Below are 13,873 nucleotides of genomic sequence, written 5' to 3'. Positions count from 1 at the left end.
AACGATAGGAAAAATTAGGCTCAGCTAAATGATACCTTGCCATTATTACAATAAAAAAACGAGCCTTACAGTAGCGCATATGACATCTTACCTCGATAATAAACAACCATAACATTGTATCCTCTCGGGAAATTCATGCTATTTGATTTAACCAATACCATATTATGGTATAATATGTACCATACATTGGTCAAAGCAAATAGCGCGCGCTTCCCCGTCTTCCTGTTACACACTGATAATCTATATCAATTCAACAGACAGTGATCTACCATTCAGTGATATAAATGCGATAGGATAATAACACGCAACAACATCATACTACCATCCACGAAAGTGGAACAGTACTAACGCTTAAAGGGGTTTAAGCCGCGCGGAGCAGCTGAAGTTCTTACAAAACAAATTACATTACGCTTAAGTTACCTATCAAGCAAGCGTAGCCAAAACTAAAAGCACGTACAAAACCTACGCGTTACCCAAAGTTCTTCTATGGGCTTTATAATAATTGCGGGTGATCTGATGCAACAGATAGCTTCGGTTCGTTCATTCGTAACATACAAACAATTAGGGCTAGTGTGGTGGTGGAGAGTCCCATCAATTAGGCAGCGTAGAACAAAAATTTAGAAATAAGGCTTTAAAAAAATAATTGTTAATGATGAATGATGGCATATCTTTGACATATAGTAAAAAACTCGTAGTTTTGAATAAAATTTCATAGTGCTAGAAAACAAATATTTTATGCACTTTTACCCTTCCCAGCTTAGAAATGGTAAAAAGGCCCCGAGACGTGTATTACCCCGACATGGTTAATCCAGCCCTGCAAACAAGTTCAAAATGTCCATAAAAAGAGTAGCTTCGTCGTTATTCATTACGCAAATCCAAAATCCAATTATTTAATCTTTGGAATAATATCACATTAATTCAATGTCAAATGTTGTCTCTTGGAATAAAGTATAGTATACTTTTTAAGGCATTTTCTGCCTCGTACAACCTCTCTGTGGAACCAGCTTTCGCCGGCGGTTTTCCGGACCGATACGACTTGGGAACCTTCAAGAAAAGAGCGTACTCTTTACTGAAAGGCCGGCAACGCACCTGCAAGCCCCCCGGTGTTGCAGATGTCCATGGGCGGTGGTAGTCACTTTCCATCAGGTGAGCCTCCTGCTCGTTTGCCACCTCTGTCATAAAAAAAAAAAATAGGTCTCACACCATGAGGAGAATGCAAAGCTAAAAGAAGGATAGTCGGACCTAATTTAAATATATAGTATCACTATATAAGTAATTACGCTGCGCAGTATCACCAGCTTAAAATTTAGACTATTGACGTGCGTGACGATGGTGATTTAAATTTCCTAAACTCTGAACTTTACACCTTATAATCAATAATTTAAAAAATGACGATTAAATAATTCATACAATTAGATATCGTTGGCAATAACAGAACAGTAATTAGATGCGTCTAATTAAAACTGGCGTCAGCAACGTCGGATATCGGTCAGGAATAGCTTGGAGACGTGCCAGGCGCGGGCGCACGGAAACGGATGTGACGTCACACCTGTCAATGTGTAATGCGACGGACGATTAACATTGAAAGTTAGACATTTCAGTCACGTACTTAATATTTATAGTCTCTACATGCACGTATCAAATTAATAGCAACTGGCAATAACGCCCACGTCTGTTGCTAATTAACTTATTTACGTTTCAAATTCATTTAGCCACCCACGACCTCATAGCTTTTTCAAAGCCTTTTTACACACAAAGTCGTAGTTCAAGGAGAAGGATTTAAGGCCAATCCATCAAAATCCTTCGTAGCGGTTTGGTTGGATCTACACTGGACCATTTTGTCTTTAAAATATTTACATAAGCATTAAAATATTTAACTAAAATTATTTATCAGAAACTAGTTGTCGTCCAATGCTTCGCTCGCGTTATAAGAGTCAGATGTGTAGGATATGTTTATTTTATGACAGATGTCAATATGACAGATGTCAATGAACCGTCAGTTCGGATTAAATGTTATCACGAGACGCTGTGTTTCATTCTTCACCTCGAAATTAGCAATACACAATAAGATGTTAGGCATAAAAGTAGTCTAAGTCATTTCTTGGAGTTCAAGTTAGCTTCATATCAAATGTCATCTTAATCGATTCAGTGATTGGGTGGTGAAAGAGCAAGGGACAGACAGAGTTACATTCGCATTTATAATATTGGTAAAGATGTATAGATAATTAAAAGTGGCATGTGGCAGTGGAGGACTCTTTGCACCGGAACACATTCCCTTTAGAAATAATGAAACTTATATTTCATTATGAAACGTTGCTCTACAATTTCCTGAAATGTTACCTCATTTTAATATCGATATCTTGTAACAAATATCAAACTAATATGACAAATTATCTCTACATAGTTAAAGCAATGTCGCTTTGGTTTTCAAGCTTATCTTATAAATTACGCAACGGACTTTAATGCGGTTGTCATCAATAAACGGAGTGATTCAGGATTAAAGTTTACATGCATGTTATAGAGAGAAAAGCCGAGTTTTTTTTTTTAATTTTTGTTCTTTAATCTAAAAGTTGAGCTCGCCTGGTTAAGTGCATTCATAACATATTCTACTGGCAAACAGAAATATTTTGTGTTATTGTTTTACGGGTTGAAAGTTGAGTAACTACAGAAACAAGGGATGTAACATCTTATTTTCCAAGGTTGATGGCGGCTGTGTGTGTGTGTGTGTGTGTGTGTGTGTGCGTGCGTGTGTGTGTGTGTGTGTGCGTGTGTGTGTGTGTGTGCGTGTGCGTGCGTGCGTGCATGCGTGCGTGCTTGAATGCGTGCGTGTGTGTGCGTGTGTGTGAGTGTAAGTGTTGTAGTAACTTTAGAATATATATAGTATAGTATACGTTTTAAAAATTTTGGGTAGATTAATACTGCCTATTACACTTCGCAATTCGATTACGATGGACGCGCAAAACACTGTAATTTTATTATTAAGTGTAAGACGCGACTTTCCACACTACAGAGATTTTGTAATTGCTATTGTTGCTTTACTTTAATATCTAAAGTTCCTTTACCTTTGCGAAGTTGTAATAGTTACGATAATATTACCGTTGTATTACCTATATTTAGTCACTTTACTTTTAGCGTTACACGAAAATGTTATCAATAAAAAACAGGAACAAAGAAACCCACAATCTTGCCACATAGCTCCTTGTAATAATAAGTAAAACATCCACAAAACAAACTTGCACCCGGTCGTTTAACCTGAACCTGAGTAAACACACAGGATCGGGCGTGGGAAGTAGCGGCGCGATAACGGGACCGTACGCAGGGTACGGTAGCCGACAGCCGTCAGCTCAGCGCACTGGCGATCATAATAACTCGTGTTTGGTTTAAAAATAAGGGCAATTTTACAATAATTCATTGGAATTGACGTTTAAGGGGTTTCATTTATGACACACCGTAGCCGAAAATTTGAATTTTACAGTATAGATATTAAATAAAACGAAATCAATAAATTGCAAATACTAGCCAACTCCGGTGATATTTTAGTACACAGGTGTATATACGACGATATCCCGAACCAGTGAAAGATTAAACGCAGGAACAGATACGTGTTATCCGAAGTTCAGCAGCAACACTGTTAACTTAATCACTGAGCTGCTATTGAGAATTTCTTGACATAAAAACATTCAAGTTTTTTTACCCGACACAGTATTCGAATCTAGAACCATGTTCTGCAATTACATATCTGGAAAAACAGAGCAAGCAAAAAGTACTTATGTGTTGAATGTAAACTATCATTATTATATTGGGTCCTAACGATTTGTGGTATCACGTATGACAAAGGACAAAAATTATAACGGAGTGGCAACCAAGGATGGTAAAAAGTCAACGAGTTAGAGAGGTAACAAGACAGATACGATATTGAGAAAATTGGAGGAATAATCTGGAACCAGCTGGAAGAGGCCATATGTTTCGCGACACGTTGATCACTAAGCTCGGAAATTGAAAAGATTACGATTTAAAATACTTAAGATATAAAAATAAATTGACTAACTATTTATATGTACTCATGTTTATCTCGTAATTAGCTTATGTTTTAATATTTTACAGAACCCAGCCTACCCTACGTATGCCTATCGTAAATATTATTTTTATTCAACGCAGCTGATAGTACCGGGCACCTGATAGTGAGTCCCTTTCGTGTGAATTGCGTGAGATGTACTGATACGATTTGATTTGACCTAATTAACTGTTATGTATAGTATATCTGTCTGCCTCTTTGGACTTGTGATTAGTTAATAATGATACCGCAGTTCCCCAGGTCATGGGTTCAAACACCAGGACTGACAAATAAAAGTAAATTGATATATTTGGCGAGATATTTGATTTAAGTTTTCTTCTTTATCTATAAATAATGTTACTTTTGGGTGTATTAATATGTAGATCTTCTATGTTATAAAACATGTAGGAAAAACCACCTGAACATTTTCCCAACTCCTAAAAAAATCAATCAATCAATAATAAAAGTTAAAAAAATAACATTTTATGTAATAATTATCCTATTTACAGAAAATATATAAATGTTTATTATATAACGAAGGAAAACGAATTTAACGATAAAATATATATGATGCCTCCTGTGAGGATTGAACTCACGACCCCTGGTTTACGAGACCAGTGCTCTACCACTGAGCTAAAGAGGCGATGAGGGACATCGCCAAATAGTCGTTGATATTAAACAGTGGACTGTATTTAATATGAAACTTTACAATTTAATTACAATTATAATTATTATTTGTTTACGACCAATTATATTAATTCCAGGAATGATTACGACGCTTTATAATTAATAATCAATTCTTAAAACTCATTAAAATTTTTTTTTAACATTTTACTTTGTTTAATTTTTAATTACAATTCATAGTTAATAATAAGATCCCCATACCTTATATCTCCTAATGTATTATCTGGAAGAAAATAAAAGAAATTACAAATAGCTGAAAGCCAATTAATATGCACAAGTTTTTTTTCATTCATTTCATATATATACGTGTGTAAATCTAAGTGTAAGTGTGAACTAAGAAACCAGCCGTTACTTTTATAAATATAAAAAAAAATTATACCCAAAAATTCATAAATTTAATACAAAAGATTTGCCGAAACCCGGGATCGAACCAGGGACCTTTAGATCTTCAGTCTAACGCTCTCCCAACTGAGCTATTTCGGCCGATGAATATGTATTCAAAATATCGCAACATATAACAGTTGAATGGAAAATTTACATACTGTTTTTCATTACAAATAAATCAAAGCTCATTCATGTTCTGTAAAAAATAATTATGAAATTTGGACCAGAACAGCATAAAAAATGTTTTCTATAATGCAAGGAAAACTGTTTATACTATCTCTGTGGAATTATTAAATAATAATTGCTATTGTATGTTAATGACAATGTAACTAATGCAAAATAACTAAATAAATCTTTATAAAATTATATAGTATAATTATGTTCCGAAACAATTTCTTCTACTAGCTAGCCTCCTTCATAAAGGGAACTGATGTATGTTGTAGTATAATATCCATGTGTTTACTTTTAGTTAATCACTACATTTAGCTATTTAAATGTTTTTTTTATTAATGTTTTGATGTAAGTTGTTAGTAAATAAATAATTGAAATAAAAGAAAATCAGTTAAGTTATTACCAACGCCACCTATCAAGCTCTGCGAATACTAAAACAGCAATCATTCTAAATAGATTATTTTGTCATAGAGGGCGCTTTATTAAGTTCACAGTATTAATAAATCGTTAAATTTTCAAATATCAATTATGGCAATGCTTTGATACACTTCTTTTATAATAATTATTTGAATATTATTATTACATATAGCATAATACTTTCTGGCATATCTCGACAGAGTTCTAATTCGAGCTTCCAGTTTGTTTTAGAGAATAGCTCACAGGTACAAATAGCAGTACCACAGTGCTGTTTGATTGTGAAAAGACCATTAATATAAATTTGGTATAATATTTACTTAGATTTATGAAATTAATATCTAAGGAGCTCATATGTCTTTTCGTGACAAATTGGTAATTTTAATTCTAATTAAACATTTTAGCATGATGTATAATTAAGCGAATTGATAAATACTAATCCCTTTATCCTTTAAAAACGGAAGCCTATGTGTTTTATACAACTCTTATATTTATATTTTATAATAAAGATTTATATTAAGAATTATATAATGAACTTAAAAATATGCATATGCATTACCCGGCTCTTCGACCTGGACAGCCTTGTCTTCAGCCACCGCACCCGCATCATCTAAAACAACACCACATTTCTTGTAGAGGTTGCTGCGAAACTGCTTTAACTTCTGACCTTTTTGAAATGCTTCTATTTCATCCTGTGAAATCAATGTAATGTTATGGAAAATAAATTTCAAGGTGACATATAAATGTAAATATGTAATTATTTATTTTATAAATCAAAATTAAATTGTGATTTAGTTCATCAGGATTTAGTGTAGTATTTCAAGATGAAAATTGAGTGGTCGAACAAAAAATAATGGCAGGTATTTGTTACATTACCCATTTCTCCCTTACTCCCTATATGAATGAATTAAATGATAAGCGTCTTGGATGCTTATCATTTAATACCATTCATATAGGTATCTGCCCTACTAATAATTGTATAATACACAAAAGGAAGCAACTAAGGTTAGGCATATTTTTTTAAATATCTAATTTAAAATTATATATCGCGCATGTTTATACTCTACATGTAGGAAAAATGTAATAACACCTGCACACCTCACTCACACGCGGGCATAGCTACGGGCGGAAACTAGTTAATAGCGTAAAATATGCCAGTTGATAAATTGGATGAAAATATACGTTTCCATTAACTTACCTTGATATCTTTTAGTCTTGTATGTGACCTGCTGGAATAACACTGACGAACGTGATAATCTGACCAGCTGACCTGGTCAGGTTGTGTTACACATGGAGCTGAGTTCCGAACACTTATGCAAGGCACTTTATCACTAATCTGGCGTAACTTTTTATTCATGATAGGTGATTTAGCTGTATCTAATGATTTTAATGTTTTTTTTGGTTTCGCGACATATTTTAACCTGCGAGGTTTATTAGGAGGCGTCTCAGGTTCATAATCCTGTAGTACGAAAGGCAATTCCCTATAAGAACCCGAAAAAAAATTTGAAGAACTTGGTTTCGCGCCATTAAGCAAAGATGATGAGTTTTCGTGGCGCGTAACATTCGAATTCGTCTTTAAATTTGGACGCGACTGGTGTCCGAGGACATTATACACTCGTGGCATTACTCTACCATAAGCTTTACTACGTTTATTATTAGAGCCATCCATTTTATTGGGCAAAATCTCATATAGTAACAAAATATGTTACAATAACAAACTAATTGAACCTAGCGCGTTCTTATTGTTATGACATATTAAATTTTGACAACAGTATTCAAAAGTGACGTTGTGGTTTCATAAAAGCTATTCTGTGTAAGCAAAACTCAAATTTATACAGCCTAAAGTCAAATAATTATATTTAACGGCATTGCGTAATATAATTATATACTGTAATATAGACTTAAAGGAGAAAATAAAATTTAAAATTTGAAGCATAGGCTTCAAACCAAGTTCTATAAATCTATATACATAAACTGGTTTGGAGTATAAATATTTAAATGAAAATTGAATAGCTTTGAGTATATGTGTGAAACTGCTAATATTATAAATATGTCTGCTAAATGTAAGTGACATACTTTTAATTTACTCGAAGTATGTCTTGTGATTTTCTTTGTTAATAGAAAATAGTTACCGCATCTCATCCCGAAGTCGTTGTGAGGACACCACTGACATCCTTTATAGATTATATATTGAAGAATTATCAATACTGTAGCAATAGTACTGACGATTCCTCAATCTCCCAAGTTGTTCAGAAAATATCATATAACATTTTATCAAACTCATTACTAATGAGGGTTAAGAAACAGGCAGCAGCTGAAAGTCTGCCAAATACAATTTTTTGAGTGTATAACTCCAAATGGCTCTTCCATAAAGGAAAAATCACTTCTTATAAATACATGCCTCATGCATGACCAGACAAAGAAATTAATTTTACTTGGTATATTAGGACAATTTACATATTTATTTAATTGAATAAAATATCTACTACTACTACTATACTGTACTAATATTGTACTTAAGAAAGTAACTCTGTCTGTCTGTTACTCTTTCATGGCAAATCACTGAATCAAATTTGATGATATTATAAGGACCTTCCTTGGATTTCAAGCTTGCTTAGACTTTTTATGCCTAATAACTGATGACCAACCCCTAAAATGAGAACAAAGATGCATTACGATAACTAGTGTTACATATTTTAAGTTAAGGCCAACCTGTTTTTAATAAGAATAACATAGCGATAAAAAGTAAAACAGCACATAGGTACTGTTTATATGTTATTAGGATTTACAAATACTACCATTATTGTTTTGTAACTTATTTAATTTTGATTAAAATATTATGTAACAATTTTAACACTTAATAGTTTTATTTATTATAAGCAATCTTAAACTTTAAAGATAGAAAAAATCTATTTATCTACATATGATCTATAAAAAACCTTAAATATATATAATCTGACTCAAACAAACATATTTATTTGCCAAGCAATTCATTATGTTTGGTTTCATAAATTTTTTTTGCTTCGACAAGGTATTCATCACACAGTGCCGTTATTTGCTTATTTACACTGAAAATTAAGTCTTCAGATACGGTGGTTTGTTTCTTGTTCTTCTTGATATAGTCATTTTGAATGTCCTTAACAGCATCTCTACATTTAATGTACAGACTTTTCGCACTTTTTGCTAGGACTTCTCTATGTTCCTTTGTCACTTTAGGAACAGGCACATACAATGTAGTTCCATCCTGCTGTGGATTTAAATTAAGTCCAGAGTTGTGTATTGCTTTTAAAACGTCCGGTATAACTTGAGGAAATGATGAAAAGTTGATAACAAGAGTTTTAGGGTTTTTCCTAACTATTTGAGCTAATTCTTGAAGTTCGTAGTCTTTACCATCATACTTAATTGGCAATGTATCTATGGCTCCTGTCGTTGACCTCAGAGAAAGGTTTTTTGCAAAATCCTCCTTCATTTTCTCAATAGCATTTTGACATCTACCTTTTAGTTTATCAACAGCTACTAATTCTGACATCATCGTAGGATTTATCTCAATTTTACTTTTATCTTTCTTGTCTTTTCCTCTATCCTTTCCTTTAGCATAGTTTCTTGTGATTGTACAATTTGTTCCGGTGTAAACAACTTTTTTGCTCTCTCGTGTAAGGTTAGGTAATATTCTTGTGTTAAAAAATATTGGAACAATGATTTTACTCAATAATCGTGTGCCCATTTTGATAATGTGAATACGTTACAAATGGTATTAATTCGTAAAACTATTCAATTCAAGCTGGAACTATAAATACATACTTTAATTACTTTATTCGAGACCCCGGCCCCCCGCTTTATTCTATAAGTTACGTTCCACGTTTGGTTTTTGCTTCCAAAATCTTAACCTAGGTGTTAGTTTCTTTTCGTTTAGCTGTTTATTATATATAATTATATTTAAAAATTAAATAAATTCATGGCTATCATTTTACAAATAAATTTAAGGAGATGTACTAAAAATTAGCAAATAATAAAATACAATCATTTTTATTATTAGTAGTTTACAAATTAGGTAATAGGGTAACAGTTTCAAATATAGTGGATAAATTGAATTAACCTATCAATAAATTCACCGTTAACGTTAAATGCTATACTCGAATTTATAAATAAAAGCCTGTAAAAATGATGTGACATTATGTCTGTATATAAATTATTTTTGAATAGTACTTTATTAAAGACACTCTAAACTAGGAAGTCATATTTGTCACATGTCAGTAACGAGAACGACTGAGATTGTCAAAATGACAAATGACATGTTTAGCTCTTCAGGATTGTAATATTTTATTTGTTTAAAAATGTCTGTGTTATTACAGACAAGTAAATGTATTTTTAGAAAACCGTTTAATAATACATTTTGTAAATATGTATTCCTTAGAAAAAACTCCGGTAAATTAACCTTGTAAGTAATTATACAATCATATCACAAACAAAATTTATAGGTTATGTTTAACTTTCAGATGTCCCTAAAAAGTTTATAACGTTTGATGAAGTAGTCGCTCAAAGAAGAGCGGAAGCAATGCGTAGTGTTGTCGTTCAGGTTAATTCCGATTCATCCTTCAATGAACTCTACGGCTACTGCTCTAAATATGCGTCAATAAAAGACATTCATCATTACAAAAATACCGGAGGAGAGGTAGCTTGCATCTCTATACGTAACGAAGACCTTACTTGTATTATGTCAGTGGCGGATCCGGGATTGTCTTCTGGACTTGACCTGCTGAGGATAAGGTTCAGCAAATAAACCATTAAAAAAGCTAAAAACATCTTATTTTATATTCTGAATCCGCTGCTGAATTGAAATATTTTTATATTGGTTAAGCAATTTATTTATTTTTATTCTATTATTATTTTTATTTTGATATCTATCTAGGCTTAATGTGTATGTAAATAATATTAAATTATTTAAATTTCAGCATTTTATGGTTATTGAATTTGCTTCAGAAGACAATCTTAAAGATGTGTTGAAATCTTGTAGTTCCCATAACAAAGACCATGACGTTATATCAGTGCAATCACCTTTTCTTTGGTTCAGAGCCGCTGTGGGTAATAAAGAAAAATTTGCAGACACTGGGAAAAAGCTCGCTGTAAAGAATGGAACTGAGATTTGTAATGAGGATGTGTTATTGGAGGATATATTAAATTGTGAAACTGTATCAGATCAAATACAGTTACTGTATGAAAGGACAACATTAAATGACTTGAGCATAAGACTCCGATATATTGTTGCAAGACAGGTAGTGTATAACATTTATAGGTGGCAGAATGCGATTTTGTTTTGTAATGTTGGTATCAGTGCCCAACAATCACTCTAGACATCTTATTGATGCCAAGTTTACCCACATAAGATATTTATTGTACAATAGTGTACATATATACAATGTTAGTTATTACTATAACTCATTTGCATTGTGCACAATTAAGAAAATAACAATTGATTAAAGTTTTCTATGTCATGTAGTGTAGATAAAAATATTTAACAGTAGTTTTACGGCAAAACTAAAACTAAATAAAAGTGGGTATGGTTGAAAGCAAGATTGAACTGCTGTTAAAATAAATTGCTTGTTTGAAAGATTTTAAGGTAAATAGAGTGATTGGAATAAAAACTTAAGTTATACTCATATTTGTCTCCTGTTGAGGCAGCTTTAAATTAAATGGAATTTCTATAATGAAGATTTAAAAGTTTGTGTTATCTCTGACAACTTTTGACATTTAATTAGATTTTTTTTTGGAATGTGAATACAAATATCATTTTAACTCGATTACAGTTGGAGATGATATTCAACAGCCTCTACACAAATGTCAAAATTCAGCCCTTCGGTTCCTCTGTCAATGGCTTCGGAAGGATGGGCTGCGACCTGGACCTCGTCCTGATCAACTCAATAACGGAGGAAATGGTAAGGCAGCTCGGAAGCGAGTCGGCTCCCGAGTTCAATTCACAATTCCTCTCTCGATGAGCCCCGACTCACGCGGCGGCGGCAGGGCGCGGCGTCGCGGCGCCTGGTGTTCCAGGAGAAGCGCAGCGCGCGGCAGCTGGAGCTGGCGGGCGCGCTGCTGGAGCTGCGCGTGGCGGGCGTGGCGCGCCTCACGCGCATCCTCAACGCGCGTGTGCCCATCGTGAAGTACGCGCACGAGTACGCGGGCCTGCACTGCGACCTGTGCTACAACAACTCGGCCGCCGTGCACATGTCAGAGCTGCTGTGGCAGCTGGGCGAGCTGTGCGCGCGCTCGCGGGCGCTGGCGGTGCTGGTGCGGCGCTGGGCGGCGGCCACCGGCCTCACGCAGCCGCACCCGGGCCGCTGGCTCACCAATTTCCCGCTGACGCTCATGGTGCTGTTTTTCCTGCAGCGCACCGGCCTGCTGCCCTCGCTGAACCGACTCGTCAGTGAGGCGGGTGGGTGGACCTTATACTGACTTGAATTATTTTATTTTACTTATTGTCTGTTAGCCTTCTCAGAGATAGTTAGAAAAGTCTTATATGCGCGATTAAGAAACATTAATAATAAAAGTAGCGCTACCCATCGATACCGGAATGAAACTACGTACATAGAAAATTATTGTCTTTCTACCAAAAAATAATTATACTAAAATTTTACACAAACCGTATATGATTTATTTTTATACGATTACAGGGAAAGAAGACATTCGAATAGCCGAGGAGAATGTCAACTGCACGTTCCTACGCGATCTGAACAAACTGCCCGCGGATTCGTACGAACAGAACGACGACGATCTGCAGACATTACTGTTCAAATTCTTTGAATTCTACTCGCAATTCGACTTCCAGGAGAAAGCGATTTCGATCAACGAGGGTAAACCTATCAGGAAGCCTAACTCCCTCCCTCTGTACATAGTAAATCCCTTGGAGCAATCGTTGAACGTCAGCAGGAACGTCAGCTACGAGGAGTGCGAGAGGTTACGCCTGGAAGTGAGGAACGCAGCCTGGCACCTGGAGTCCTGCCTCGACGGCAAGAAATCAGACGACTGGGGCATTCTAGGACTCATAGAGAAGAAGTCCTCTAGAGGTTTGAAGAAGTTATTGCGCGTAGGGAATTCTCATAGGTTAGTATCCATGAAAGACTTATTCACTGATAATGATAACGAGCCTTCGGTGGAAGGCATACGATCGAAAATGCAAAAATTCGTCAAGACTGATAAAGAGGTGGACACGAGTGTGAAAGAGATGAAGAGTGAAATGAGTAAGGAACAAAAGAGTGGGAAGATAAAGTTTAAAAATAATCAAACTGCAAGTGCGGTGTACAGAATAAGAAGAGATAAAATAATTTGATGTTTTGTGTAACTATAGGGTGTGATTTAGTAAACAATTAAAAGCATATATAAGATCAACAATTTCATTGACTAAGGTTTTATTTGTTTTTTTTTTTTGGTTAAAAAGTTATAGTAGAGACCATACTTATTACTTATAGAAGTTTTACATGCTATTAATGACTGTTCAACACTATTTTCCCATAGACAATTGGAGACCTCATTGCAAAAGAGTTTTTTTGTGTTATTTTTTTAATGTTTTCCTAAAGATGGCGTTAATATTTTATTTCCATAGTTTTCCTAAAACATTGTACTTTATATATAAGTGTTTTATAGAGTAGTTATTGGACTCGGTTTCTAAATTTGATATTAGAAAAAGAAGTCATAAGTAGCTTATTCCCGGACACAACTGGTCCATGTTCCTGGTGTTGATACCTAAGTTTATAATTTCTAGATTATGACTAAATGTATGTTAGGCTCGTTTCTGTAGATTTCAGACAAATTGACCAAAATGCACGGTTCATTCTATTCTCCGATTATATGGTCCAACTTGATCTCAGATGGCGTGTCAAATCCATGTGTACTAGTAAGTTGTTTAGCAGTGGAATAAGCTTCAAGCTATCTCATCAAGAGAAGAGATCTTTCTTTAGTAGATACGTTTATTGAGGTCTTGTATTCTTTATACAGTATTCGATAATTTTGTGCACGCCATAGGAATGGCGAAACCGAAACAAGTGCCCCGTCCTCTACCACTTTATGATAAGATGTGTTTGGAAATATGTTTTTGAAGATTGTTGGTGAAAATGAAGCGAAGTTAAAACTAATGTTTATTTTAAAATCGTTTATTTGTAAATAAAATTCTTT

The 13,873-nt window shown here is 34.4% G+C and overlaps 3 protein-coding genes and 2 non-coding genes across 5 annotated transcripts; 1 reads left to right on the top strand and 4 right to left on the bottom strand.

Moving 5' to 3' along the window:
* Window positions 1–4,625: 4,625 nt before the first annotated feature.
* On the bottom strand, window positions 4,626–4,697 carry Trnat-cgu. The gene has a single exon. It is a non-coding gene; the product is annotated as a tRNA-Thr (tRNA).
* Window positions 4,698–4,905: 208 nt separating this feature from the next.
* On the bottom strand, window positions 4,906–7,424 carry LOC125069016. Its single transcript, XM_047678419.1, has 3 exons — window positions 6,906–7,424; window positions 6,267–6,399; window positions 4,906–4,961 (listed from the first exon to the last, which is right to left on the bottom strand). The coding sequence occupies exons 1-3, from the start codon at window positions 7,374–7,376 to the stop codon at window positions 4,906–4,908; spliced, it is 660 nt and encodes a 219-aa protein (XP_047534375.1). The 5' UTR covers window positions 7,377–7,424.
* Trnaf-gaa lies at window positions 5,149–5,221 on the bottom strand. Its single transcript has one exon. It is a non-coding gene; the product is annotated as a tRNA-Phe (tRNA).
* Window positions 7,425–8,538: 1,114 nt separating the features above from the next.
* LOC125068727 (ribosome-recycling factor, mitochondrial) lies at window positions 8,539–9,554 on the bottom strand. The gene has a single exon (XM_047678023.1). The coding sequence runs from the start codon at window positions 9,429–9,431 to the stop codon at window positions 8,682–8,684; it is 750 nt and encodes a 249-aa protein (XP_047533979.1). The 5' UTR covers window positions 9,432–9,554; the 3' UTR covers window positions 8,539–8,681.
* A 425-nt stretch (window positions 9,555–9,979) lies between these two features.
* On the top strand, window positions 9,980–13,871 carry LOC125068672 (poly(A) RNA polymerase, mitochondrial-like). Its single transcript, XM_047677945.1, has 6 exons — window positions 9,980–10,132; window positions 10,204–10,379; window positions 10,660–10,980; window positions 11,512–11,640; window positions 11,726–12,137; window positions 12,376–13,871. Exons 1-6 carry the CDS (start codon window positions 10,042–10,044, stop codon window positions 13,029–13,031), a joined length of 1,785 nt encoding a protein of 594 aa, XP_047533901.1. The 5' UTR covers window positions 9,980–10,041; the 3' UTR covers window positions 13,032–13,871.
* The last annotated feature ends 2 nt before the right edge of the window (window positions 13,872–13,873 follow it).

The sequence above is a fragment of the Vanessa atalanta genome, chromosome 14 (genome assembly GCF_905147765.1).
Source record: "Vanessa atalanta chromosome 14, ilVanAtal1.2, whole genome shotgun sequence".
In the NCBI taxonomy this organism is placed as follows: Eukaryota; Metazoa; Arthropoda; class Insecta; order Lepidoptera; family Nymphalidae; genus Vanessa; species Vanessa atalanta.
This window is presented reverse-complemented; position numbering and strand designations above follow the sequence as displayed.